The sequence below is a fragment of the Jaculus jaculus genome, chromosome 1 (genome assembly GCF_020740685.1).
Source record: "Jaculus jaculus isolate mJacJac1 chromosome 1, mJacJac1.mat.Y.cur, whole genome shotgun sequence".
In the NCBI taxonomy this organism is placed as follows: Eukaryota; Metazoa; Chordata; class Mammalia; order Rodentia; family Dipodidae; genus Jaculus; species Jaculus jaculus.
The window spans coordinates 112,275,174-112,302,527 of NC_059102.1; the positions used below are offsets into that span (position 1 = coordinate 112,275,174).

Below are 27,354 nucleotides of genomic sequence, written 5' to 3' on the forward strand. Positions count from 1 at the left end.
AGCGGCTTCTTTTGGGAGTAGAACGAGCCGCGGTAGCGCAGGCTAGCCGGTTAGCAGAAAGCAAGGGCTCTCGGTCCGGTGCTGGCGGCGGTCTTGGCCCCGGGAGACGCCCCCTCCCCCGCTCCTCTCCGGCGTGGCTGGGGAGACCGCGGCCTCCTAGGCCGCCCCGCGCCCTCCGCGTCACTTCCGCCCGGCTCTATCCCAGCGCGCCAGGCGGTCCCGAAGCGACTTCCTTTTTCCTCGCCCTGCTTCCTCTGGCCCGCCGCCTCCCGGAAGTTTGGTCTCTCCCGGCGGCGGGTCAGAGGTGAGGGCTGGGAGCGGTGCGCGGGCCTACATGACTAACTGCTGCGAACCGGAGCCGCGCTCCCTCCCCGGCGGCGTGGGTCGGAGGACCCAGGTGAGCTCTCGGCCTAGGGAGGAGCGCACGGTGTGCGCCGCGAGGCGTCTCCGTGCCATCCGGCTCCGGGGCCCCGTCTTCCTGGCCCGCAGCGGGCCGCGGCCGGAGGCTGCTGTCCCGGGGCCTTTTCGAGTCGTCTCGCAGCCGGTGCGCACCGCTGGTCTCCTCTCGTTCCAGGTCGGATTGCTGCCACCTGTGCTTTCCCGCAGTTTGAGTCGGAAGCCGAGTCGTGCGTAGCCTCGTGATGGCAGCCTTGCTTCCGAAAGTAGTGGCCAGAGTGCTTTAGCATCCTTTCCGCCAGCACCGAGCCTCGACACCTCTGGAGTCAGGTAGGACATGCGAAAAATGTGTCTTTGCTCTACAGGCAAGGCAACAGAAACCTTTGACGAACTCAACCTTTTAAGACGATACGGTTCCCTAACAGAGAGAACTGCAGTTTGCACCCCAGGTGGGACTTCCCTAGAGCTGCACAGAAGAGCGGGGAGAGCATTTGGAAATTGGGAAGAAACTGCAAAAATAAAAGGGAAAACTTATATTTGAGTGTTTAGCTTAGTGTAAGCCTGTCATTCTGTAATTACATCAGCCCTTACTTGTAAACATAGCATGCTGTTACTCTTGCCTTAGGAACTGAGGCTCAGAGGTGATGACTGACTCCTGCCTAGTGTTAAAGGCTTGCTAAACATTTCCTGTCTCTTTCAGCTCTCTGTCACAGTCAAACATCACTTTGCTGATTTTGGCATTTCAGGACGCCAGGGTCCTGAAGTTTATTTATAGTCTCTTTACTCTTTGACCATTGTCTTGTTTCTTACTAACATATTATATAGAAATCTATGGTCGTGTGAGTTTAGCTATGATTCTTAACAATTTAACTTTTTCTTAAGTGAAATTTTGGTATGGCATGGCTTGGTGGGAAATTAATAGATCTGGTTGAAAGGGTTGGCCAGAAAAATTGGTAGTTTGTGTATAACAGGTGCTTTGTATTGCTGCTGTTCTTGGGTATCTTATCTCAGTTTCTACCTTTTCCTCCTCTAGGAACGTGACTGACTGTCACCATATGCCAAGATGTCCGGAATTGGAAATAAAAGAGCGGCTGGAGAGCCAGGCACCTCTATGCCTCCAGAGAAGAAGACAGCTGTAGAAGATTCAGGGACCACAGTGGAAACAATTAAGCTAGGAGGTGTTTCCTCAACGGTATGAGGAAACCGTGCTTTGCTTCTCTGTTAATTTTAATCTGAAAGTAAATATTGATGGATGCCTTCCAGAGTAAGGGAAAACTGTTTGAAAATGACAGGGAAAAACAGTGATATAGGTAAAATGATGTGGTGGTCTGCTCTAGAAGAGGCATGTTTACATTTGGTTGTTTCCAGGGTATACTTTAGTGTTCTTTTGAAGGTCTTGTGCCTACCATAGCATTGGATATAGTTATTTTGGGTGGGAAGATGAGCACTCATTTTTCACTTGGTGAAAATTGGATGGTAGGGTGTAAGAGGCCGTGTAGCAAATCCTTTGAGAGTGTCAGTGATAAGTGAGAGACCAGACTGTCTGCTGTCAGCTGCATCTCTTAGCATTATGGCTTTTGTTATCTTTCCTGTGCCTCTGTTTCTTTGTCTGTGAAACCTATCACATTGGGTTATTGTGGGGATAAAATGAGAGTACCTGAAAAGAGTAAAAGCATTGCTGTTGTCGTGTGCTATTGATAACTTCATTGGGTTAGAAAATGTAACAGAAGATAACATTGGTATTGTCTTTGTTGTTGTGGAGATGATGTATATAGCAATAGTGTATATAGCAAACATTCATAGTAGTATGTGGTTTGGACATGAGAACCTTATAGATTTTGCAGTACATCAGGTTCTGTAGCTTGGAGCTTGGTTGTGTGAATAAGATGTTCAAATGTTTTTGTATTGTTTATATGTTTTGAAGCTTGAGGTTGAGAGATTATTTTTCTTTAGTGAAAGTAGGAACTTATATAATAAATGTTGATGCAGTGTCATTTCTAGACATGCTTGAAGCTCTGTGCTCTATAATATTGCCAGAAGGTGATTTTTGCCTTAGCAGTTACCTCATACTATACACCTCAAATGCATCTATTCACATATACAAATCTGAGTATTGAGCATTTGTTACACTGTCAGCTGTTCTTAGACTGTGATTTTCAGGGTGGTACTGATAGGGATAGGCTGATATAAGGGAAGGACAGCGCACATCATAGCTTGGACTGCATGCAAAGGCAGTGAGGAGCCATTGAAGATCTCATAGAGGAGTAACATGCTGTGACTTGGGTTTAGAGAGTAAGTTATATAACAGGGGTTATAGAAAGATTCCAAGCTGGAGATGGTGCCGTATGTCTTTAATCCCAGCACTCAGAAGGCAGAGGTAGAAGGATTGCTGTGAGTTTGAGGCCATCCTGAGACTCCATAGTGAATTCCAGGTCAGCCTGGGCTATAGTGAGACCCTACCTCAAAAAACAAAACAAAACAACACAAAAGAAGATTCTACTTAGCAGAACTGTTGGCTTGCTCTTTCTCACCTCCTTCCCCTAATAACTCCACTTCCCTAAAGGTTGGGATATGAGACATGTAGCTTACTGGTTCCTGCTCCAATTGCTTGAAGATTGCTTGCGAAGGTAATAACTCCTCCCACATTCTTTGAAGTTGGTATAGTGAGCCAGCTGAGATTTGGGTACAGGAAATGTAAGAGTCTAAGGTATGCTTGAAGTGGGAACAATGGCAGTATGGATGGAGCTGTCCATCATACCCTTTCTGAAATCTGGCAGATGGACACAGTGTGGCAGTATTTGCTACAGATAGGAGGTCTTCATAGTTGACCTAGTGAGGGATCATTGTAGCCTGGATCACTGTGCAGGTAGTGTAGACAGAATTTGCTAATATATTAGATGAAGCATATGAGACAGGAAGGAACCCCTCTCTGTAGTTTTTTTTTTTTTTTTAATTTATTTATCTGAGCCAGAGAGATGTGTAGGATCAGCAGAAAATGTTTGCTTGTTTTCTAAGGTTGGAGATACTTCAGTCTGTTTTTAGGTATTTGGGTATAGTAATTTGGACTGTGGAGACAGCTTTGGGATACACTAGTATATTTGGGATTTATTTGGTTGGTTGAAATGTTTTGAGAGAGAAGGTAAAATAAATGATAAAACAGAAATAGGAGAGAGTTACTGGTGTGATATCCCTGAGCAGGTGAGAGAGAATGAAATGCTGTACAAGGCTGCACAGCAGAGAACTCGGTCTTGTCCAGGAGCAGGTACAATTATCCCTACCAACAAGAAGAAAGGCAGAGGGTGTGGGCTCAGGTATAAGTCAGTTGGCAGTGGCAGTTTAGAGATGTGGGGAGGGGCAGGCATTCTCTACTTATTGCTTCTGCCCCCCCCCCCACCTACCCCTTCGGGGGAACTCCAGAGCCATCTGAAAGTGAGGATGGGGAGGAAGTTTTGGAGGTTTGAAGTGGAGGAGCAGGTTTGAAGTCACCATGCACAGAAAATGGATTAGAGAGAGTTAGTAGTATTGCTAGGCAGCACGGAGGCCCACTTGAATTTGTGAGCATGCACTGAAGGTCAGTGTGGGTCGTTTTTCTAGTCACATTCAGCTGTTTGAGTCTAGGCTTGGAGTAAGTGGGAATTGAATGTTATCTGTATTGGGGGGTTTTACCAGACAAATATGGGAAGCAAAGGAGGAGAAAGTTTTTAAAACAGAATGATTACACTAACTGATCATAGAAGGAGGGTAGGAAGTAAGGCAGGGATAGGTACAGGACCAATGTAGCATACATTCTGAAAGGTTAAAGAATGTCGGAGGTAGATAATGAGAGTGAGCTGGAAAAATAGATGGTAGTTCTGGAAAATGAGTTTAAGGAGGACCTGCACGTACAGCTAAGGTTAAGACTGTAACTGAAAGCTGGTAAAGGTAAGAGAACAAGATCATTGATGGAGAGGTGCTCAGTAACATACAGAATGATCACCTATAGGAATTGAAATCATTAAGAATGGTAAAGCAAGTGGTGATAAGCTAGGTGCTAGATCTTTGGAAAGTGTAGGAAAATGATGTGGGCATTTGAAAATTTTCTGAAGGTAAGCTCAGCAAACATGGCGGTAGGTAGGGCACACTAAGGTCTTATGTTACAAAGGAAGTAGCGATGGGCACACTAAAGACCGCATCTGGGCTTCAAGGAGTAGAAGAGAGAAGCCTGCAGGGAAACTGTTCTCATGTAGGTTTCAGTTAGAGTAAAGAGGGGAAGGCAGTGTTCAGAAAAGAGGCTGAGGATGTGGTTTACTAATTGCGTTGATAATCTAGTACAGTGCAGACAGTAGTGACTCCTTCCTTTCATCCATGCTTAGGTAAAGTGAAGCATAAGGCTTTGTTTGGGGCCACTCTCCCGTCTGAGAGTGTACTGTTCTTCCTTTCAATAAAGAGTGTATTTTGCTTAGAGAAATGTATTGTTTTTTAATAATAAGAATATAAGCCTTTCCACATGTTTCATTGCCTGTTCTTTGCCTATGACAGACTCCTCTCACCTCTTGCCCTTCACCAGCTTGTCCAAGGGCAAGAGGTAGAGGGAGGTTAAAGATACTTAGAGAGGAGTAGAAGGGTTGATGAAGTGAGGATATTTATTTGATTTGTTTGTTTTGTCTTTTGGAGATGGGTCTTCCTAGGTAGCCCAGGTTGGCCTTAAACTCTAGATCCTTTCACCTTCTAAATATACATCACTTTGCTTGGAGAGCAATTTTTTTGCAGAAAGGATAACCTAAGAACCAATTGAAATTTTGGGTTTTTTTTTCTTTTCTTTTCTTTTTCAAAGTAGAAGCTCAGTCTAGTCCAGGCTGACCAGGAACTCATTCTCTAGTCCTTCTTTATTTGACAGAGAAAGGAGGAGAGAGAGAGAATGAGAATGGCTGTGCCAGGGTTTCCAGCCACTGTAAACAAACTCCAGATGCTTGTGCCCCCTTGTGCATCTGGATAATGTGTGTCCTGGGTCCTGTGGCTTTGCGGGCAAATGCTTTAACCGTTAAGCCATCCCTCCAGCCCCTGCTCTAGATTCTTACTATTTTTCATTTACTTGTGTGTGTGTATGGGAATGTATGTGTATGACAGTACTCATGTGGTGAGAGGACAGCTTGGAGGTGTTACATGGTTATGGGTACTGGAGAATTGAATCTGGCTGCCATGTTTTGTAAGCAGGTACCTTTAACTACTGAGCTACCTTCCTAGCCCCGTCTGCTCAGACTTTGTATCTAATTGTCGTATGATGTCTTTGTGTGAGTGCATGTGTACATGTGTGGGGGTGCATTTAGGTGTACATGCTTGATTGCCAGTGGGTGTCTCTCTCAATCACTGTGCATTTCTATTACTGAGGCAAGGCCTCTTAGTTGAATTCAAAGCTCACTGATTGAGCTAGTCTAGTTTGCCAGCTTGCCCCAGAGGTCAACTGTCTCTACCTCTCAAGTTTTGGGCCTACAGGGTGTCCCCTGGACATTTCTGTGGGTGCTGAACTCCAGTCCTTAGGCTTGCATGGCAAGTTCTTTATCCATTGATTTACTTTCCCAGCCCTGTTAGATTCCCCCCAACTAAAAAAAAAATATTTATTTATTTGCAAGCAGAGAAAGGATGGGCATGCTGGGGAACTCCAAACATGTGAGACATGTGAGCCACTTTGTATACCTGGTTTTAAGTGGGTACTGGGGAATCAAACCTGGGCTGTCAGGCTTTGCAACCAAGCACTTGGACCACTGAACCATCTCCCCAGCCCTAGATTTCTTTTGAATGAATAGCTTTGTTTATAGGATGTCACTAATGAACTAATGTGTCCTTGTTGAGTTCAGGAGCTCATTTCTCTAATTTCTTTGTGGGCTAATAGCATTGGTTTTCTGGTGCAGGAGGAGTTGGACATTCGAACACTGCGAGCCAAAAATAGGAAACTAGGAGAAATGCTGGATCAACGGCAGGCCATTGAAGATGAGCTCCGTGAGCACATTGAAAAGCTGGAACGACGGCAGGCCACTGATGATGCCTCACTGTTGATTGTCAATCGGTACTGGAGTCAGGTAGCTAACCAGCTTGCATGAGCGTTTTAGTAGTACTCTCTTCATTTTCAAGTTGTGTCCTCTTTCTTAATTATACACACTCTCTTTCAGTTTGATGAGAACATCCGTATCATCCTTAAACGTTACGATCTGGACCAGGGTTTGGGAGACCTGCTCACTGAAAGGAAAGCTCTGGTTGTGCCTGAACCAGAACCTGACTCTGATAGCAATCAGGAACGCAAAGATGACCGTGAGAGAGGCGAGTGTTTGTGTGGGATTCTGCCACTATCTTAGTTGCCTGGGTTTTCAAAGTTGAGCTTTGCTTTGAGGGTTTCCATATGGGGGGAGAGAAAGACTTTGCTACTTCCAGTTTTATAATTTTGGGACTTCTTTTTTTTTTCCCCTGTGTCCTCAGGGGAAGGGCAAGAGCCAGCTTTCTCTTTCCTTGCTACTTTGGCCAGCAGCTCCAGTGAAGAGATGGAGTCTCAGCTGCAGGAGCGTGTAGAGTCCTCCCGTCGAGCTGTCTCTCAGATTGTGACTGTCTATGATAAATTGCAAGAAAAAGTGGAACTCTTATCCCGAAAACTGAACAGTGGAGGTGAGGAAAGAGCCTGCAGACTGGAGGCAGTGTGGGGTGACAACTCACTTTTGTGGGGCTTGAGGTATAGCTTCGTGGTGGAATGAGTGCTAAGAATACATGCCGTCCTGGGCTTTCTTCCTAGCAGCGTTAAGAAGACAAGAATTCACCTTCGCATGCTAATTTGTAGTTTGCAAACTTAGGTTTAGTTCCTTGGATTCCTAGTTCTCATGACTGGTGATGATATTACTATGACATATTTTAAGAATGATTCACATTTAGAACCACATGAGATAATAAACACTACCTTACTTCCTGAGCTTCTCAGGAAAGTAAAGTAAGATGGCATATTACTGCTTTATGCATGGTAGATGCTACACTAAAGTACAGTTCTTCTTCTACAGACAGTCTAATAGTGGAGGAAGCAGTGCAGGAGCTGAATTCCTTCCTTGCACAAGAAAATCTGCGGCTACAGGAACTGACAGACCTTCTTCAGGAGAAACATCACACCATGTCTCAGGAGGTAATTGACCAGAAAGGAGAGATGGCTCTTTCTAGAAATATGAACACTTTGAAAGGTGTTCTTGAGGGCCTGTTTTTCTACTGAAAGGAGTGCAGGGCAAAAGCAGTCAACTCAGAAATTAGTCTACGGAAAAATTTAGAGGAAGAAAAGAAGTGATTTTTCATCTTTATAGTATTTACAAATTGCTCTGAGGTGGTCTTAAAAAAGAATGGAGAGCTGGAGAGAAGGCTTAGTGATTAAGGTGAAGCCTGAGAATCCATGTTTGATTTCTCTTCAGATCCCACATAAGGCAGATGCACAAATGACATAGGCAAGGTCGCACATGTGCACTGTGGTGGTGCAAGTGTCTGGAGTTTGATTGCAGTGTCTGAGACCCTGGAGTGCCAGTTCTCTTTTCTCTCTCTGACTGTCTCGTGTTTTCTAAAAAAAGACAAAAAAATGAAGTTTTTGTACTCTTCTTTGTGAACTGGCATTTGTGGTATGTGGCAGAAACTTAGGATAAAGAACTGTCTTCTAAAATATTTGACAAAATGAAGGCTATCATTTTCTCATAAATTCCTATTTTCTGATGATCCATAATCTATCTACAGAAATAATGTTTGCAGAGGTAGAAAGATAATTGAATTTTAACTTCCTTTTATGAGTTTTTAGAGATTGCTCCTATTTTCATGAATGTAACAGACTCAGAACTGTTCAAATGAATCTGGTTTTTCTATAATGATATGAGCAAGGGTTAGTTTTATGGCATTTGGAAAGCTGGTGATTTGAGGCATTCCTTTTCTGACTTGGTTGTTCGTTGGGACGCAGTTCTCCAAGCTGCAGAGTAAGGTGGAGACGGCGGAATCCCGTGTGTCTGTCCTAGAGTCCATGATTGATGACTTGCAGTGGGACATTTACAAAATTCGGAAGAGAGAGCAGAGGCTCAACCGACACCTGGCAGATGTCCTTGAACGGGTTAGTGCTGTTTATTGTGGCCTGTGGACTGCAGGCATTTTAAGGAGTGATTTCAGAAAAGCTCACCCTGGATGCTGTGCACATTGGTCATCTGGCTAAAGTTTTCCATTGTCTAAACACCTTTAATCTTCTCTGCAGGTGAATTCGAAAGGCTATAAAGTATATGGAGCCGGGAGCAGTCTCTATGGTGGCACAATCACCATCAATGCCCGGAAGGTAAAGTTAGGGATGACTCATGATAGGTGACAAGCCCTGTGCCTAAGGACTTGGATAGGTCCATGAGTGACAGTGTGGGATGTGCTCGGGGAGTGACTCCATATGTGGGAAGCAGAGAAGTGCAGATGTCTTAGGAGTTGCTTTCTTATTCTTACTAGCTGCTTTCCTGCTTCTTCCCAGTTTGAGGAAATGAATGCAGAGTTGGAGGAGAACAAAGAGTTGGCACAGAACCGACACTGTGAGCTGGAGAAGCTTCGGCAAGACTTTGAGGAGGTCACTACACAGAACGAAAAGTTGAAGGTGGGAGGTACAGTGCGTGTGCACACACATGCTTACGGTTAGGAATCTCTACAGTTTATGAGGAACACAAAAGTGTAGACAAAATTCAACTTTGATAACTCCCAACAAATTAGGTATGGGAGAAATAATAAAGCATAGTAAAGGCCATTTGTGACATGCATACAGCTAACATAGTATGGAAGTCTTAGTCATAGCAGTTAGGCAAGAATAAGAAATAAAAGACCTTCAAATTGGAAAACAGCAAGTAAAATTGTCTCTTTGCAGATGATATAATCTTATATATAGATGATCTTAGAAAATCAGTCAAAACACAGTTAACTATAAATGAGTTCTTTAAAATTGCAGGATATAAAATCAGCAACAGCAGACTAAGAAATTTAAATTAAGAAAACAGTCTAATTTTACATTAGTATTAAAAATGCATGGGAGGAACTTTAGCCAAAAATAAGTGGATAAAGAAAATAATGGGATATTATTCAACCTTGAAGATGAAAGCTGGGTCCTTTGTGACAACATTGATGAACCTGGAAGATGTTACACTAAGTGAAGTAAGTCAGAAAAATGCTGGATGATACATATGGGATCTCAGAACAATGAGACTCATGAAGCAGAGAATGAACAGTGGTTACTAGGGGGATTGGACCTTGTAGAGTTGTAAATCCAACGGCTTAAGGTTTCAGTTGTGAAGATGCGTAAATACTGGGGGTATCATATGCAGCATGGTTCCTGTCGTTCTGTATTGTGTACTTAAAATACACTGCGTGTAGATCTGAAATGTTTGCATCACATTAAAGAGGTAACTGAGGTGATGTTTGTGTTATTAGCTTGTTTATGGTAGTCATGTCACAGAGAATATGTCTATGGAAATTTCATGGTACATATCCTAATTATGCACAGTTTTTATTGAGTGTTTCACAATAGTACAAAATACAACTACATTGTATTTATTATCTTCATCCTATCTTTATTTATTTCATGTTTTTTTGAGGTAGGGTCTCACTCTAGCCCAGGCTGACCTGGAATTCACTATGGAGTCTCAGGGTGGCCTCAAACTCAAAGTGATCTCCTACTTCTGCCTTCCAAGTTCTGGGATTAAAGGTGTGCGCCAACCACACCCAGCTCCCCTGTTTTAAAAAAAGACTTAAGACAGCTAGTAAAGTTTCATAGCCCAAGGTACTCTGATTTAGAAGTTGTTGAGAAAAATAAGGATAGGATATAGTAAAGTGAGTAAGTTAAATGAACACATCCACAATAGACCTGACAACTGAGCCTTTGTCTTTAAGAGAAGTACATGTTTATGCTCTGGGAGGGTAGTAGTGGTTCATGTTGTTCTTGCTAGAGGTATACCATGGATTTGGCTCTGGAGTTTCTTCTACCAAAACAATGGAGAAAAACATGTTTAGTGGTCCCTTTGGTTTGTAAGCTTTCCACCTCCAGATCATAGTAGCAGAAAGAAGGTTCTGAAAATCCTCCTCACCCTCCTTTCAACAATAGCCACGTGCCTTTTATAATTTAAATTATTTCCAGGTTAAAAAGTAAGAATAAAGGTATTTGAACTGAAAAGAAAAACAATTAAAATTACTTGAAGTATTTGAGTAGTGGAAGCACTTAGGAAAAACATCATCACTTTGCTTCCATGTCAGAAATACATTCTGACTTCTTAAGAATATTTTATTTTTATTTGAGAAAGAGGCAGAGCAAGAGAGAGAGAGAATGGATGCGCCAGGGCTCCAGCCCCTGAAAACGAACTCCAGGTGCATACACCACCTTGTGCATATGGCCACGTGGGTCCGGGGGAATCCAACCGAGGTCCTTTAGCTTTGCAGGCAAGCACCTTAACCGCTAAGCCATCTTTCCAGCCCTATTCTGACTTTTAGTAAAGAGATTAGTAACTGAATTCTTCAGCCGCATTTGTAAAATATGCAACCTCACAAGTGTCATACTGGATGTAATTTGTTAGGAGGAAACATAGTAAAACATCAAAATAATCCTTTGTTGGGTATGCAATTTGCCCAGAGGCATGTATGGGAGGGTAGACTTCATTAATTTTCATAATGAGTGTATAGGACATCATGTCTCGCATCTTGGGCACAGGTTCTGGATTCTGCTTTAGACATGACTGAATTTCTTTGGTCTTCCTAAGGTGGAATTGCGCAGTGCTGTGGAGGAAGTGGTTAAGGAGACTCCAGAGTATCGCTGCATGCAGTCTCAGTTCTCTGTCCTATACAATGAGAGTCTACAGCTGAAAGCACACTTGGACGAGGCACGCACCTTGCTCCATGGAACCCGGGGAACCCACCAGTGCCAGGTTGAGCTCATCGAGGTAATGACCTTGCCTTTTCCTGTTCTCCCTGTTGCTGTTGTGGTTGTGATAGGGGAATGGAACCCAGAACCTTGTTTGTGCCAGGCAAGCTACACCCCAGCCTGCTTTGTATATGTTTTTATGCCTACTAAATTTTACAGTAATACTTCTTCACATTTACTGTAAACTGGTACAATTAATGCCCAAATTCAGTAAACATAGAGTGGTGTTTATTATGAGCATACATATGTGAAACAAGAATTCCCTGCCCGATTAAAGGCACATACCTTTAATCCCAGGATTTGGGAGGCAGAGGTAGGAGGATTGCCATGAGTTTGAGGCCACTCTGAGGCTAACTACATAGTGAATTCCAGGTAAGCCTGGGCTAGAGTGAAACACTGCCTCAAAAATAGAAAGAATTCCTGTCCTCAAGGATTGTACTATCCACGGAGAGGACCCATTAAAATGCAGTGTGGGGTCAGTGGTAGCAGGTCCCAGAGATGTAGTGTCAAAGGAGAAAATGTCTGCTTTGACTGGCACACCTTTCTGATTTTAGCTGAGAAAGCAAGGAATAAATCTTAAAAGTCAAAAAGTTCATTGGTAGTTAAAAATAGAAGTGTGTTTCTAGCAAGGACACTAGCGTATGTGAAAATGAGGGAGCATGACATAGTTTTCTCATGGCTGGAGCTTATGTGGGTGGAGGAAGCTGGGACAGAATCTGTTGTGGCTTATTTGCCTGTGGCATTTAATGGCACATGTAGGTAGTCTATCCATACACTTACTTCTCTCTTCCATAGTCCTTAATGCTTAGAATAGTTGGTCTTCTAATATATACTGACCAAGTGAATTGAGTACTACATTATGATGACTTACATGTTGCTTTATGGTTAGCTCTCCAACTAAATTGTAGTATTTTCGTAGTTGAAGTCTATTTCCTATACTTCTCCAATATTTTGCTATTTTCTACAACTGGATTTCTGTTTTTTATTTTTTTATCATTTTATTTGTTTATTAGATACAGAGAGACAGGGAGAGGGAGAATGAGTGCACTAAGGCCTCTAGCCACTGCAAATGAACTCCACATGTATGCACATATACACGATGTGCATCTGGCTAACGTGGCACCTGGGGAATCAAACCTGGGTTCTTAGGTTTTGCAGGCAAGCGCCTTAACCACTAAGCAATCTCTCCAGCCCTGTTTTCATTTATTATTTTAACATTTATTTGCAAGTACAGAGACAGGTAGAAAAGACAGATAGAATAGGCACACCAGGGCTTCCACCTGCTGCAAACAAATTCTAGATGGATGTGCCACTTTGTGCATCTGGCTTTATGTGAGTACTGGAGAATTGAACCCATGTAGGCAAACACCTTAACCACTGAGCCATCTCTCCAGCCCCTGAGCTTTTTTTAAAAAAATATTTTTACTGGGTTGGAGAGATGGCTCAGTGGTTAAGGTGTTTGCCTATAAAGCCAAAGGACCTAGATTCAGTTCCCCAGGACCCATGTAAGCCAGATGCACAGGTGTTGCATGCACCTGGAGTTTGTTTGCAATGGCTGAAGGCCCTGGCATGCAGATTCTCTATCTGAATCTCACTCATAAATAAATAAATATTTAAAAAATATTTTTTTTATTTTTTTCATTTTATTTTAAATGTTTATTCATTTATTTCACTTATTAAAGACCGAGAGAGAGAGAGAGAGAGAGAGAGAGAGAATGGGGCGCGTCAGGGCCTCCAGCCACTGCAAACGAACTCCACTGAGTGTGCACCTCCCTTGTGCATATGGCTAATGTGGGTCCTGGGGAATTGAGCCTCGAACCGGGGTCCTAAGGCTTCACAGGCAAGCGCTTAACCGCTAAGCCATCTCTCCAGCCCCTATTTTTTTATTTTGCAAGCAGTGTAGGGGGGAGTGGGATTAATGAGAATGGGCATACCAGGTGCCTAATGCCACTGCAGATGAACTCCAGACACACATGCCACTTTATGCATCTGGCTTTATGTGAGTACTGGGTAGTTGAACCCAAGCTGTCAGGCTTGGCAAGCAAGTGCCTTTAACTGTTGAGCCATCTCCTCAGCCCCTGTAAACCCATGTTTCTAAATTCCTTTGGCATTTAATATGAAGTGGAAATCTACAGAATAATTCATTTATCTTAGCATATTCTTTATTTTGTTTAGAGCCTTACAGATTGAATTTAGAGACGGAATCATGGAATGTGGTATTTTCACAGGTTGATGTGAATTTTTATTGGTTCCTTTCTCTGTATATAGCGGGATGAGGTTAGTCTTCACAAGAAGTTGAGAACTGAGGTGATCCAGCTGGAGGATACACTGGCGCAGGTTCGCAAAGAGTACGAAATGCTGAGGATAGAGTTTGAGCAGACCCTTGCTGCCAACGAGCAAGCAGGTACAGTCATTCTTGCTCTACCATGCCATCTGTCTGCTGTAAATGTCTTCTGTGGAAGACACCACAGTTCTCAGTGTTTTTTTCTAATTTGAGCTCAGAAGCCCTGAAGTACCTTATTAACATCCAGTTCTATAATTCATTTTGGCCCAAAGCGTGGGTATATATATATTTTAAAATGAAACCATTCTTTTTTATTGTTTTATTATTTATTTGAGAGAGAGAGAGAGAGAAAGAGGCAGATAGGGAATTTATACGCCAGGGCCTTTGGCCACCACAAACAAACTTCAGATACATGCGCAAACTTGTGCATCTGGCTTACATAGGTCTTAGGGAATCGAACCTGGGCTCTTTGGCTTTGCAGGCAAGTTAACCATTAAGCTATCTCTCCAGCCTGGGTATTTGTTTTTTAACTGAACTCAGGCAGTTTCATTTTCACTTTCAGAGAAAGAACATTTCTTTTGGTAATCCTCTCTGTTATTCCAGAGTTCTTTATATATTCTGTACTGTTTCCTGTGTCCTGTCCTTTGTCATGGTTCCTCTTAGCACTGCTGTTTGCTTTGTTTCAGGCCCTATAAACCGAGAGATGCGCCATCTCATTAGTAGCCTTCAGAATCACAATCACCAGCTGAAAGGGGAGGTCCTCAGGTATAAGCGGAAATTGAGAGAGGCCCAGTCCGACCTGAACAAGGTAACCAGGAGCAATAGCATAAGCTTTGTTTGAGATGATATTTGTAAGGGTGTTTTTGAGTCAGAGAAGCAGTGTTGTCACCAGAGTGATATCTTTCCCTACTTTGTCTCCAGACACGTCTGCGCAGTGGCAGTGCCCTCCTCCAGTCTCAGTCTAGCACCGAGGACCCTAAGGATGAACCGTCAGAGCTAAAACAAGATACTGAGGACCTCCCCACCCAATCTTCAGCATCAAAGGGCTCTCAGGAGGATGCCAGTGAGATTAAGTCCAAACGAGATGAAGAAGAACGAGAACGAGAAAGGAGGGAGAAAGAGAGGGAGCGTGAACGAGAACGGGAGAAGGAAAAGGAGAGAGAACGTGAGAAGCAGAAACTAAAAGAGTCAGAAAAAGAAAGAGATTCTAAGGAGAAAGAGAAAGGGAAACATGATGATGGAAGAAAAAAGGAAGCAGAAATTATTAAGCAATTGAAGATTGAACTTAAGTAAGAGCAATATTTACATGACTTTGACTCAAACCAGAGTTATAGACATGTGTGCAATGAAATGTTTGTTGACACAGTCCATCTGATCATTTCATTCATTTATTTATTTAAATATATTTCTACTTATTTGTGAGCAGAGTGGGGAGAGAGTAAGTGTGGATGTGTCAGAGGCTCTTGCTATGCATATGGGTTTTTACATGGGTGCCAGAGTCTCAACTTTTAATCACTTGTGTAGTCAAAACAGTTGAGTGCTTAATTCCCATGGTTGTAGTCTAATTTCTCATAAGTACATATAAACAAAAGTGGTATACAAGTTGCATACTGTGGAATTACTGGAAACTAATTTTGATTCTATTAGATTTTGCCAAATTGCTAGTATTATATTTTAAATTATGTTAAGTGTATATTGCTATAGCTTGAACAGTATGTGATGTTTGCTTGCCCTTGATCAGTCTATAAGTATGCCAGATTATGCTAGAAATTTCTTGGATATTTCACTGCTACAGAAATTCAGACCATAAGATATGTTTACTTCAGTAGAATGTTATCTTTGTCATAACTTAACATGCTACCTCTTCTGCCTAGCCAGTGATTTCTCTGGTAAGCTACCTACTTCTACTCTTCATTTTTCATTGCTGATTATGTTAATGTTTGCTGTAAGGGATCACTGCTTAAAAGAGCTCAGATGTAGATAATAGGTTTAATAATTCAGTAAGAGGTCAATATTTGTCTTTAGCTGATGTTTAATCATTCGACTACTCAATGTCAGACCTAGGATTAGCAGTATATTTTAAGCTTTTGGATTCTCCCCTTTTCCTTCCTTATCTTCAAGGTACAAACTTTTTGAAAGTTTTTCTATTACCTGAGTGATTTATGTAAGTATATCCATGGATCCAAATCTGTCCACTGAGTAAGAAGTAGGACCACATTTATGTACTTCCGTAATGAGTGCTACAAGTGTGTATTTTATAACTTTGTTATTATATATAGCTTACTTTTTTGTACTATCTATATTTTTTTGAAGTCTACTGATTTAGGTATACTAAATGTTTTTAGGTATTCTATTCACATCTCTTGCTTTAGTATCCTTTGTTTTCTCATTCTAGTATCCCTTTCCCTCTGCCACCCCTGTCATAGGAAGGCACAAGAGAGCCAGAAGGAGATGAAACTGTTGCTGGATATGTACCGCTCTGCCCCAAAGGAGCAGCGGGACAAAGTACAGCTGATGGCGGCTGAGAAGAAGTCCAAGGCAGAGGTAAACTAGCATGCCCTTACTGTCATTCTGGTGAAAGTCTTCATCTGTGGGCTTTTCCTTCACACTTCTTGAGGATGAATTTTCTTAATCTTTTAAAAAAAGTTGTTCTTTTTATTTTATTTATTTGAGAGTGACAGAGAGAGAAAGAGAGAGAGTGAGAGAGAGAATGGGTACACCAGGGCTTCCAGCTACTGCAAACGACGCGTGCACTTCCCTGTACATCTGGCTAACGTGGGTCCTGGGGAATTGAGCCTTTGAACTGGGATCCTTAGGCTTCGTAGGCAAGCACTTAACTGCTAAGTCATTTCTCCAGTCCAGGTTTCTTAATCTTTAAAGTTAGTGTTTAGCAGCATTTTCCACTTTTCCAAAGGCAACTACGGAAGATCTTGTTTTTGTTTTTTGTGTTTTTTTTTTTTTTTTGGTTCTTTTTAAAAGGTAGGGTCTCAGTCTAGTCTAGGCTGACCTGGAACTCACTCTGTAGGCCCAGTCTGGCCTCAAATTCAATGATACTCTTACCTCTTCCCCCCAAGTGCTGGGATTAAAGGTGTGCCCTGCCATTCCTGCCTGAAGAGATTTAAAAGGTAGTAAATTATATTAGACTCACTAGGAATTGGAATGGCTATTTTAAAGGTTTTATTCTCGTGCTGGGTGTGGTGGTGCACGCCTTTAATCCCAGCACTCGGGAGGCAGGGGTAGGAGGATCACCATGAGTTCAAGGCCACCCTGAGAGTACATAGTGTATTCCAGGTCATCCTGGGCTAGAGTGAAACACAATCTCGAAACAACAACAACAACAAAAGTTTTATTTTCTCCACTTTACCCTCGTAAACTATTACTATATGACTTTTTCTGAGTACTGTTTTTTGCATGCACACTTGTATTTGTGTAGAGTTGTGTAGTGTAAGCACATATGTACATGCTACTCACCCATGTGCAGAGGCCAGAGGAGAGCTTAGAGTGCTCTTCCTTATCTCTCAACTGTGTATTTTCTTGGACTAGGACCTCTCCCTGGAGCTCTCTCTTTTTGGTTGGTGAGCTCCAGTAATTCTCTGGCCTTTGCCCCTGTGGATTCTGGTTACAGACTTGCATTGCCATGACCAGCTGCTGATGTGGTCTCAGGCCCTCCTAGGCTCTCCTTAAGTGACAGTCAGTTGTAACTGCTGGGGCCTGTTTACATTTGAGAAGAATGTTTACATTCTTAAAATTTTGAGGCATAAGGAGAACATACTGAAAAATTTGAAGGAAAGCTACATGTGCGGTCCTCAAAATCTCTGCTTTAGAAGTATGAAATTCAGGAATGGAGTGATGTTAAAAAAGCATTGTAGCCTGTTGTAGTGGCACTCACCATTAATCCCAGCACTCAGGAGGCAGAGGTAGGAGGATCACCCCCCCCCCCCAAAAAAAAGCATTGTACTATGGTGTATAATTTAGTCTTATTTATTTGAAAGATAATGAGCAAATTAGGGCCTCCTGCCTCTGAACTCCACGTGTGTGTGTCACTTTGTGCTTTTGGCTTTACATGGGTACTGGGAAATTGAACCCAGGCATCAGGCTTTGCAAGCAACTATGTTAAACCGCTAAGCCATCTGTCTAGCGTCTTTATCACTTGCCTTGTTCCATAAGTCTGTTAATGTTCACTTAGTTGCTATAGGTCTTGTCTGTACACAATATTGATTGATTTTTAAAAATGTATAACTTATCTATTTTCATGTGATCACTTTCCTCCTATAGTTGGAAGATCTCAGGCAAAGACTCAAGGATCTAGAGGATAAGGAGAAAAAAGATAACAAGAAAATGGCTGATGAGGACGCCTTGAGGAAGATTCGAGCAGTAGAGGAACAAATAGAGTACTTGCAGAAAAAGCTGGCCATGGCCAAGCAGGTGGGCACACTCTCTGTATATTTATGTTTTAAGTAAATACCGCTTAACAAGTAAGTTACAGTCAGTGAAATTTGCTCTTTTTTTCCCTCTAGGTATTTTTATTGTCCCCTTTGTTATTACATTGAATTTTCTCATCCTTCCATTTTAGTTTGGATATCTAGGAGTCAGAGGCTTTGTTTTTATGTTCAGATATATAGTCAGTAGTTCAGACATTGTTTGTTGAGGGCCTGTTCTTTCTCTGGTGACTGGGAATGAAGGGATTCACTGCATATAAAATGAAAAGTTGTAAGAGTTAGCACACATTGCAATGGCAGATATGAAATAAGTGCTTTTCAAGTAGGTTATAAATAATCAGTGTGGGGTTTTAGCAAGGCTTTCTCAAAAACATTTTCTTTTTTTATTTTGTTGTTTTGAGGTAGGGTCTCACTCTAGCTCAGGCTGACCTGGCATTCACTATGTAGTCTCAGGGTAGCCTTGAACTCATGGCAATACTCCTACCTCTGCCTCTCAAGTGCTGGAATTAAAGGTGTGCTCTACCATACCTCACATTCAAAAACATTTAAAAAATTACTTATTTGAGAGAGGCACATAGAATGGACACACCAGGGCATCTGGCCACTGCAACTAACAAACTCCAGATGCATGCAACACCTTGTGCTTCTCTCTTATGTGGGCACTAGGGAATCTAATTGAGACCTTTAGGCTTTGCAAATAAGTGCATTAACCACTGAGCAAACTCTCCAGCCCTCAAAAATCATTTGAAGCTGGGCATGGTGGTGCTCATGTTTAATCCCAGCACTCAGGAGGCAGAGGTAGGAGGATTGCCAAGAGTTCGAGGCCACCCTGAGACTACATAGTAAATTCCAGGTCAGCCTGGGCTAGAGTGAGACCCTACCTCGAGAAACAAACAAACAAAAAAACCCAACAAAAACATTTTGAAATAAAGGAACAATAATTCAAAACAAAGTAGCTGGGAAAATCAAACACATCTCCAATACACCCAGCTTCTATTCCATATCTTAAATATGTTAATTCTTCTTACGTTAGTGTAGCAAATTTCCTCAGATCCCAGTAAAAGTACTAATTTATTTTTGTTCAGTTTAGCACTAGACCAATTGATTTTAGAGTCCATATGGGTAAGTAAGCAAGTGATGAGAAAGACTACATAAAATCTTTAGTGGGGCTCCACCAGATTAACATGTTAGTAACATATACAGTATTTCATTAGGTAAAATAACTAAGGACTATTGGACAGACCATTAGAACTATGTGAGACATCCAGAAGTAAAATAACAAACATAGATATTTAATATATGTTAACAATATGGTTTTGAATTAAGAGCAAGGAAAGACTGTTCAGTGTTGTGGAATAAAAATTACAAACAGTATTGAAATATGTAGTCTATATAGCTGAACATATACTAGGACAGGTTCCAAGTGGAGCGTAGCTACGCTAATAAGAAGGTGAGACCAGAGGTTGCAGATGGCTCACCGGGTAAGAGTACTTACCATACATACATGAAGACCTGAGTGGGCTAGGTACAACCTAAGTTCGGTTCCCCAGCACCCATGTAAACAGTTGGGTGTAGCCATGTGCTTCTGCAGCCCCAGTCTTGTGGAGAGCAGAGACCCGAGAATCATTTGGGCTCACTGCTCAGCCAGACCCACCAAAAATGTCAGCTCTAGATTCAGTAAGAGACTTGTTCTTGAGGAAACACTTGAATGAGTGAGCAGAGCACCCAATATTCTTCTCTGGCCTCCATGTACACGTGCACACACATGTGCATATACCACATACACACCATACTGCATACACTACATATGTGTACAAATGTATGCACAAAAAAATTTCTTAAGTCTGTCTGTCCCTAAGTTAACTTACATGTCAGTCACCAGAGGAGAGGGAAGGTTCAGTTCCTCTGCTCATTCTTTGGAGGTGGAAGATTCAGCTAATAGATCCCTTCTTGCAGGAGGAAGAAGCTCTTCTTTCTGAGATGGATGTCACAGGACAGGCTTTTGAAGACATGCAGGAGCAGAATATCCGTTTGATGCAGCAGCTGCGGGAGAAGGATGATGCAAACTTCAAGCTCATGTCAGAGCGGATCAAGTCCAATCAGATCCACAAGTTGCTGAAAGAAGAGAAGGAGGAGTTAGCAGACCAAGTTTTGACTCTGAAGACTCAGGTTAATAGGATGAATAAAGTTCTTAAAATGTTATGTTAATTTTATTTTTTTGGAGTAGGGAACGTTTTGCATGGAGACACCTACAAGGATGATTATTGTGACTTTTTTTTTTTTTTTTTTTGGCTAATAGAAGGAAACCCTGCAAGCCAGATCTACATTAGGGTGTGGGTAAATAGATGATACATACTTACATGTATATCTGTTAAAACACATGGATTTGCTAGTAGAAAACATCTAAATCACAACAAGTGATTTATTATCCCTTTTGTATGAAAGAGAGAGAGATTAAAAATTCTAAAAAAGCTTCAAACAGAACACTTACCTATTATCCCAGGATATTGAGGTGAGTGTGCAGGTGAGGGGGTCAGAAGTAGATATGTGGTTTTACTTATTATTATTTAATACTGTTTTATTCTATGTTCCCTAATGTTGAAAAAGACTACTTTAGAACCTCTAGCTAGTCTTAAAGAAATACAGATGGTCTTTAGTTTGAGCCAAATGCGTAGATTCCAATAAAAATGGCCAGGTTTTAAGGCTGCAAAAGATAAACAAATATACTTTTGTTTATTTTGGGCAATTTGGAAAAGAATCTTTTTTTTTTTTTTCTTCTTCTTAATTTAAGGTAGGATCCTGCTTTAACCTAGGCTAACCTGGAATTCACTATGTAGTCTTAGGCTGGCCTTGAACTCATGGCAGTCCTTCTACTTCTGCCTCCCATGTCCTGGGATTAAAGGCATATGCCACCATGGCTGGTGGAAAAGAATATTTTCAGTGGTCTTCCAAACTTCTAACTTCCAACATTATTATATGTGAAAAGTTGAAGCCTTTAATAAATGATCTTGTACCTATTTTTGAAGGGTTCTTGGTAAAATCAGTAATAGTTTGAAGTTTCTGACATACTTTATTTTTGTGGCTTTGTGGGTTAACAGACCTTGCCCAGTTTTGTTTTGTCTTTTGTGTGTGTGTGTGTGTGTGTGTGTATGAAAATGTGATTCTGTTCTCCCAAGGTCGATGCCCAGCTGCAGGTGGTACGGAAGCTGGAAGAGAAGGAGCACCTGCTGCAGAGTAACATTGGCACAGGGGAGAAGGAGCTGGGGCTGAGGACCCAGGCCTTGGAAATGAACAAGCGCAAGGTATGCTGCAGTGGCCTGTAACCGAACATGACTGTCCAGGAGCAGACAACATGGGTGGATGTCAGACTTTGAATTCTCTCAGTTCAAGTTAATATTTTCCCTCCTTGGAAGTCAGGAATAGTAAGCAGTGTCATTTATGCTCTCCACACAGGCCATGGAGGCCGCCCAGCTCGCAGATGACCTCAAAGCCCAGCTGGAGCTGGCTCAGAAGAAGCTTCGTGACTTTCAGGATGAGATTGTGGAGAACAGCGTCACCAAGGAAAAGGACCTGTTCAATTTCAAGCGAGCCCAGGTACAAGCACCTGTCTGTGCTCTGCATTTCTGTGATGAGCATTCTGTGCCATGAACACTACATACACTATGGAGGAGTGGGAAGAGATCCTGCTTACTTGCTTTGTGCCATATCCTCTAGGGTGTGAGGTAAACACTTAATGATAGGTAAAATGGTGAGTTGTTATATAACACTATAACAACCTTAGAACTTCCAATTTTACTTTCATCACATCAGTTTTTTTTTTTTACAATGCCTTTCTGTCCTTTTCTGTAGCTCTTATAAATTGTTTTAATCCCAGTCTACCCTTACTTAAAACTAGTTTCTACAAGCAGCCTGTCCTCTAAGTTCACAAGTTGTATTTTTCACAGGACAAATTTGACTGTCCAGTTTTGATTAGGAGACATGATTATGGTTGCCTTTTTAGAAATAAAATAAAATCTCTTGGCACTTGCAGTTTTTGCATTCTTAAAGATAATTTGCATATGAAAGGATGGTAAGTTTCTTTCCACAACAGAAAAAAGTTCAAGTTGAGTAATTATTTCTGTCAAAAACAGCAGGCCTGGGGTATGTCTAATGATGTTCTCACTTGCCACAGGAGGACATCTCAAGACTTCGAAGGAAGCTGGAGACCACGAAGAAGCCAGACAATGTGCCCAAGTGTGATGAGATTCTGATGGAGGAGATAAAGGACTACAAGGTTAGAAAACCTCCCTGGGTGATTGCTCTGTAGTTTTTTTTCAAGGCCTGAAGTGATCTGCTAATATACTGAGAGAGAATAAATGTAATGTTCCATTTCTTTACCTGAAGCCAAGCAGGAAATGGCCTATCTTCCAAGGGAAAAGAGAGTTTGTATTCTGAGCCCAGTGCTTCATGGTTTGTTTTTGTTTTGCTTTGTGGTTTTCTTGACTGGTTGCTATTTGGTTCGTGGACTTTTATGGTTGCTTAGACTCTTTATTTCCTTCTTTCTGTTTTAGGCACGTCTGACTTGTCCATGCTGCAATATGCGTAAAAAGGATGCTGTACTTACCAAGTGTTTTCATGTTTTCTGCTTTGAGTGTGTGAAGACGCGCTATGACACTCGCCAGCGCAAATGTCCCAAGTGTAATGCTGCTTTTGGTGCCAATGATTTCCATCGCATCTACATTGGTTGATCCTAGTCAAGAGAAGACGAGCTGACTAGACAAGCACTTACTAACCATGGGACTGCTACCTCTTCTCTCCTTGATGATTGGTCCATTATCTTTCTCCACATACTTTGTGTCTAAGCTCTCCTCTAACAGCAAGATGCCTTTAGAGAAAAAAGACTGGTATAGAAGTCTTGGGTTTTAGGATGAATTAGAAAGTATTCACTCACCTCTACCAGCTTTGTTTATTTCCTCCTTTTATACTTCAACAAGTTTTCCTTGGCCCTAGTATAAAAACGTTGATTGTTCATTACTTCTGAAGAAGTCAAGTTGACGTTTTTGGTACCAAGGAGGGGAGCACAGTTCCAGGACATGTGCTATGATGGAGGAGTGGACTTGTAGAAATAAGCTATCCATGAGCCCCAACTTTTCTTGATTTGGGTAGTAAATTTTTTCTAACCTTGGATTATAAAATTGTATAATTGTGATACTCTCTCCTGGATGGTTTGAAGCCTTAATGAAATTATATCCAGGATAATTCAATTTATTTCCCACTTCTGGCAAAGTGACTTAAGGTCAGCTGACTTTATTATTTAAATTTTAAATATTCAAATAATTAAAGTTTTTAAATCTCTGGGGGCCAAAATAATTTCAAACAGTACAATCCCTTTGTCTTCTAATGAAATCAGATCTGCAGAAGGGGAGAAAGGAATAGAAATGAAATTATAAGGTCTTCTGGGTCGTCTGGGAACTTGGTAGAGGAAGGCCTTGGTAAGCTATGAATGACTCCCCTCGTAGCAGGAGTGATTCTCTGGAACGTTTTTGTAGGACTTTTATTCCTCATGCTTCAATTAAAGCTTGTGGGATTTTTTGGGAAACTTTTATGAGTTATTACTAGTTGAGTTTATACCCACTGTTCTAGAAATTAATTCACTTTCTTCCCTCCTTCACAGACTGGCCTTGAATTCATGACAGTCCCTATGCCTCAGCCTCCCAAGTACTGGGATGACATATTTGTGTCATATGTCCAGTGGAATCTATTGAACTGAATTAAATGGCTGGCAGCATTTGGTTTTTTGATTAGTTAAAATAGTTTTCTCCTTGTTTTATATTGAGTCTGTGCTGAGGAGAGACTGCCTAAAATGTGGTAACATTTGACTGCTCAGTTCTCTTCCATAGTTCACTGTAGGGGTAAGAGATTATGAGCCTGGCACTTCTGGTTGAGGGTTCTTGAATTACTAATTTTATAGTATATAACCACAACAGCAGAGGCCTCTCGATGGTAAGGTGGTTATACAAAGTGGGTAGCGCTTGGTCAGTGTCTAGAAAATGGTTAGATACACATTCCATGTTCTTCTATTACCAGCTATAATCATCAGGACTTGTGATGAATTCCACTAAATCACATGATACAGATTTAGGAAATGAGTCTTTGGTATGCTCTTACCCAGTCATCAAGAGAGACCACAAGTTGGTTGATCCTGTTACAGCACACACACACACACACACACACACACACACACACACACACACACACAAACACGGAGCAATGGTGGGATTAGGCCTGGGTCATAGACAGTGCCTTTACATTTAGTAGTAGAGCATTCCCCTTGGGATTTATTCTTATAGGGCAAGCTTGAGCATTAGTTGGTTGAGAAACAAATGGACTATTTAGGCAGCAGGTGCTTGTGACATTAGCTGTTTCTGGCAATTGGAAGAGAAAGCCAATTGCTGGAACTATGGTGTAGGACCTGTGGAATATTGTGGAAGGAAGCTTATCTAAGAAGCAGAGCATAAGAAAAACTCTTTTGATTGAGAAGTTGAGGTCTAGTCAACCCAGGTGAGTTCTCAAGGTTACTTCACATAAGTGGTTTTTAAATATTTCTATTAATTTATTTTCAAAGAGAAAGGGTATGCCAGGACCTGTAGCCACTGCAAATGAACTCCAGATGCACGCACCACTTTGTGCATCTGGCTTTATGTGGGTAGTGGGGAATCAAATCCAGGTCGTTATGCTTTGCAGGGCAAGTGCCTTAACCTCTGAGCCATCTCTCCCCAGTCCCCAGTAGAGGTGTTTTTTGTTTGTTTGCCCCCCCCCCCCCCAGCCAGTTTCTTATCTCTACAGAGGGAACTGTGAGACATAGGGAATACTCCAGTATTTCACATCAGATTTCATTCATGCTTTTGCGTGGAGCCCCCTCTTACTCCCTGAGAACCTTACAGGAATTTGAAAACTTGACATTCCCCAAACAGAAGTCACAGCTCTAGATTCATAGAAGACTAAGAGGTATTTAACTGGGAAGTTTCTCAGTTTAAAGTAAACTCTCAGGTCAGTTAGCTGTGCTATAAGGCATTTGCCTTAATTCTATGACTAAGCTTTTACTTATAGAGACCTTTTCCAAAAAGCTAGTGCCATTTGTACTAGCTATTGCATTCTGCATGAGTTTTCCATAGGTTATTCCATGTGCTCACATTCTCTGTTCAGATCTCTCTTTTTTTTTTTTAAATCAGTTTTGTATATAGTGTGTATGCAGCCATGATGGTACCATCATTAGCCTTTTCCCTGTTGTCCCCCTCTGCGGATTGTGGGTGTTGCATTGTGGGGGTGGCCATCTGTTATGGGGGAGAGGCAATATCTCTGTGCATAATGACCCAACTTGTGGCTCTAAAAATCTTTCTACCCCCTCTTCTATGAATTTTTCTGAGCCATGTTGAGTTCATTTCTTAAGGGCAGGATTCTGTAGAGTAAGTAGTGTGCATGCCACTGGAGTGCAGAAATGTGGTTTATATTGTCAGGACCATAAAGAATGATCACTTGTCTTACAGACCTACTGGGATGGTTATGGTGGCCTCTATGATCATTGTAGTTTGTTGGTGTACAATGCCTTTCAATTAAAATTTGTGTTTTAATTTTTTCCTGTTTTAACTTTTTGTTGTTGTTTTGAAGTAGGGTCTCCACCCTAGGTCAGGCTGACCTGGAATTCACTATGTAGTCTCAAGAACTCATGGTGATTCTCCTTTGCTTCCTGAGTGCTGGGATCAAAGGCATGCACCACCACGCCCAGCAACTTTTTCTTGTTTTTGTTTTTAAATTCCAAGTCATCGGTCAGTTGATTGGTAAACCTAAGACTCTGGTTCTGCAGAAATGTCTTGAAACCCTAACCATCATAAAACCCCTCCTGATTGACTTATGGCAGAGTAAGTGGCGACTAAGTAGAAAATAGTGGATTGTCCTGGATCAGATTTACACAGTGGGAAATCCCTGGCACAGAAAACTTTAGACCTTAAAGTTTGGAATACTTAATTGTCTCATAACAAAGAAGAACTCAGCTTTATCTTCTGGGGTTTTCTGCCTGCCTGATTTTTTCCTGTCATAATCCGCTTCACAGTCCCTAAGATTGGGACCTGGAAAGGGCATGTGCTAACTATTTAATCCTAATGGGTAGCAAAGGCCCCATCGTCCCCAGTAGAAATGTCCATGGTTGATTAGTTCCACTCTTGTCTGTGCTGCCAGAAATCTGGAAATCAGCTTCCTGTGCACATAACTGCTGCCAACCCTCACTCAACCCTTACTCTCCAGCACCCTTTCTCTGTATATTGAAGTAACTTCAGATTTGGGTTATCCTAGCGTTTATGACTGGAATTTTAATTTCTGATGGTAACAAAAGGACTTCGTTTAGGAAGTTTGGAACATAACCTGAAGAGATCTCCCTTGGCAGCTAGAGTATAGGCAGACTTTTCTTTGGGAGATGGTGTAGATGAGATTGGAGCTGTAAAGTATTTATGGTAAAAATGATGACATGTTATGAGGATTTCAAGTCCCTGAAATCTGTGGTGTGGAATGATTTGAAAGGCGGGACGAGAGCTGAAAAGGATCTAAGGACATAAAGAAATCGGCACCAGAGTCTCTGACTTGAACCACAGAATTGAATGTGACTATCATACTTCCTTCTTTTCTTTTAACATTAGTGGAAAGAGACTTGTACCAGTGGTGTTTGTCAAAGGGAGATAAATTGAATAAAACAGTAATTAATTATGCCAAACCATTGTAAAACATCGAATTAACTTTTCATGCTTGCTGCACTACAAGACAAAAATATCCATGAGTGACAGCCAGCTCCTTTCAGTAGTGTGTGTTTCTTGAGCTTAATATCCTTAAATGTGAGGTTTCTGTGGTCTCAGGGGCACATAGCCATGTGCTTAATACAGCACAGTGATCTTGCTTTTGCTTGTCTCCTATTCCTTACAGCTTGTCACCCACTTTGTGTTTTATGTTTCTGTCATTTTGAAGTCTCCCAGTTCATTGATTACCATGGTTTCCCAACTCTGGAACCTCGTGTAAGTTGTTTCTTTTTCTTGAGATGCCTGCTACCCTCCACTGGTCTCTTCACTCCATGTATGCACACATGTGCACAACACACAGTGCCTTTGCTGCCATAGGATTTGTTGTGCATTAAAAAAATTTTTATTTATCAGAGAGAGAGAATGGGTGCGTTAGGGCCTCCAGCCACTGCAAATGGATTACAGACGTATGCGCCACCATGTGCATGTGGCTTACATGGGTACTAGAGAATCCAACCTGGGTCCTTTGGCTTTGCAGGCAAATATCATCTCTCCAGCCCTGTT

The 27,354-nt window shown here is 41.7% G+C and overlaps 1 protein-coding gene across 1 annotated transcript; it reads left to right on the top strand.

Moving 5' to 3' along the window:
* The first annotated feature begins 227 nt into the window (after positions 1–227).
* Rnf20 (ring finger protein 20) lies at positions 228–25,643 on the top strand. The gene is made up of 21 exons (XM_004656973.3): positions 228–397; positions 575–726; positions 1,430–1,588; positions 6,285–6,452; positions 6,543–6,690; positions 6,847–7,029; positions 7,413–7,531; positions 8,339–8,485; positions 8,624–8,701; positions 8,882–9,001; positions 11,145–11,324; positions 13,574–13,709; positions 14,276–14,397; positions 14,511–14,878; positions 16,016–16,133; positions 17,865–18,014; positions 19,985–20,197; positions 21,205–21,330; positions 21,482–21,622; positions 22,200–22,301; positions 22,579–25,643. The coding sequence occupies exons 3-21, from the start codon at positions 1,460–1,462 to the stop codon at positions 22,753–22,755; spliced, it is 2,925 nt and encodes a 974-aa protein (XP_004657030.1). The 5' UTR covers positions 228–397; positions 575–726; positions 1,430–1,459; the 3' UTR covers positions 22,756–25,643.
* The last annotated feature ends 1,711 nt before the right edge of the window (positions 25,644–27,354 follow it).

Excerpts from the sequence above, each read along its gene's own strand:
- Rnf20 (XM_004656973.3), top strand. The coding sequence starts at position 1,460 with ATGTCCGGAATTGGAAATAAAAGAGCGGCTGGAGAGCCAGGCACCTCT. Across the intron at positions 7,532-8,338 it reads ATCACACCATGTCTCAGGAG|TTCTCCAAGCTGCAGAGTAA; the intron begins GTAATTGACCAG and ends GTTGGGACGCAG. Across the intron at positions 14,398-14,510 it reads CCCAGTCCGACCTGAACAAG|ACACGTCTGCGCAGTGGCAG; the intron begins GTAACCAGGAGC and ends CTTTGTCTCCAG.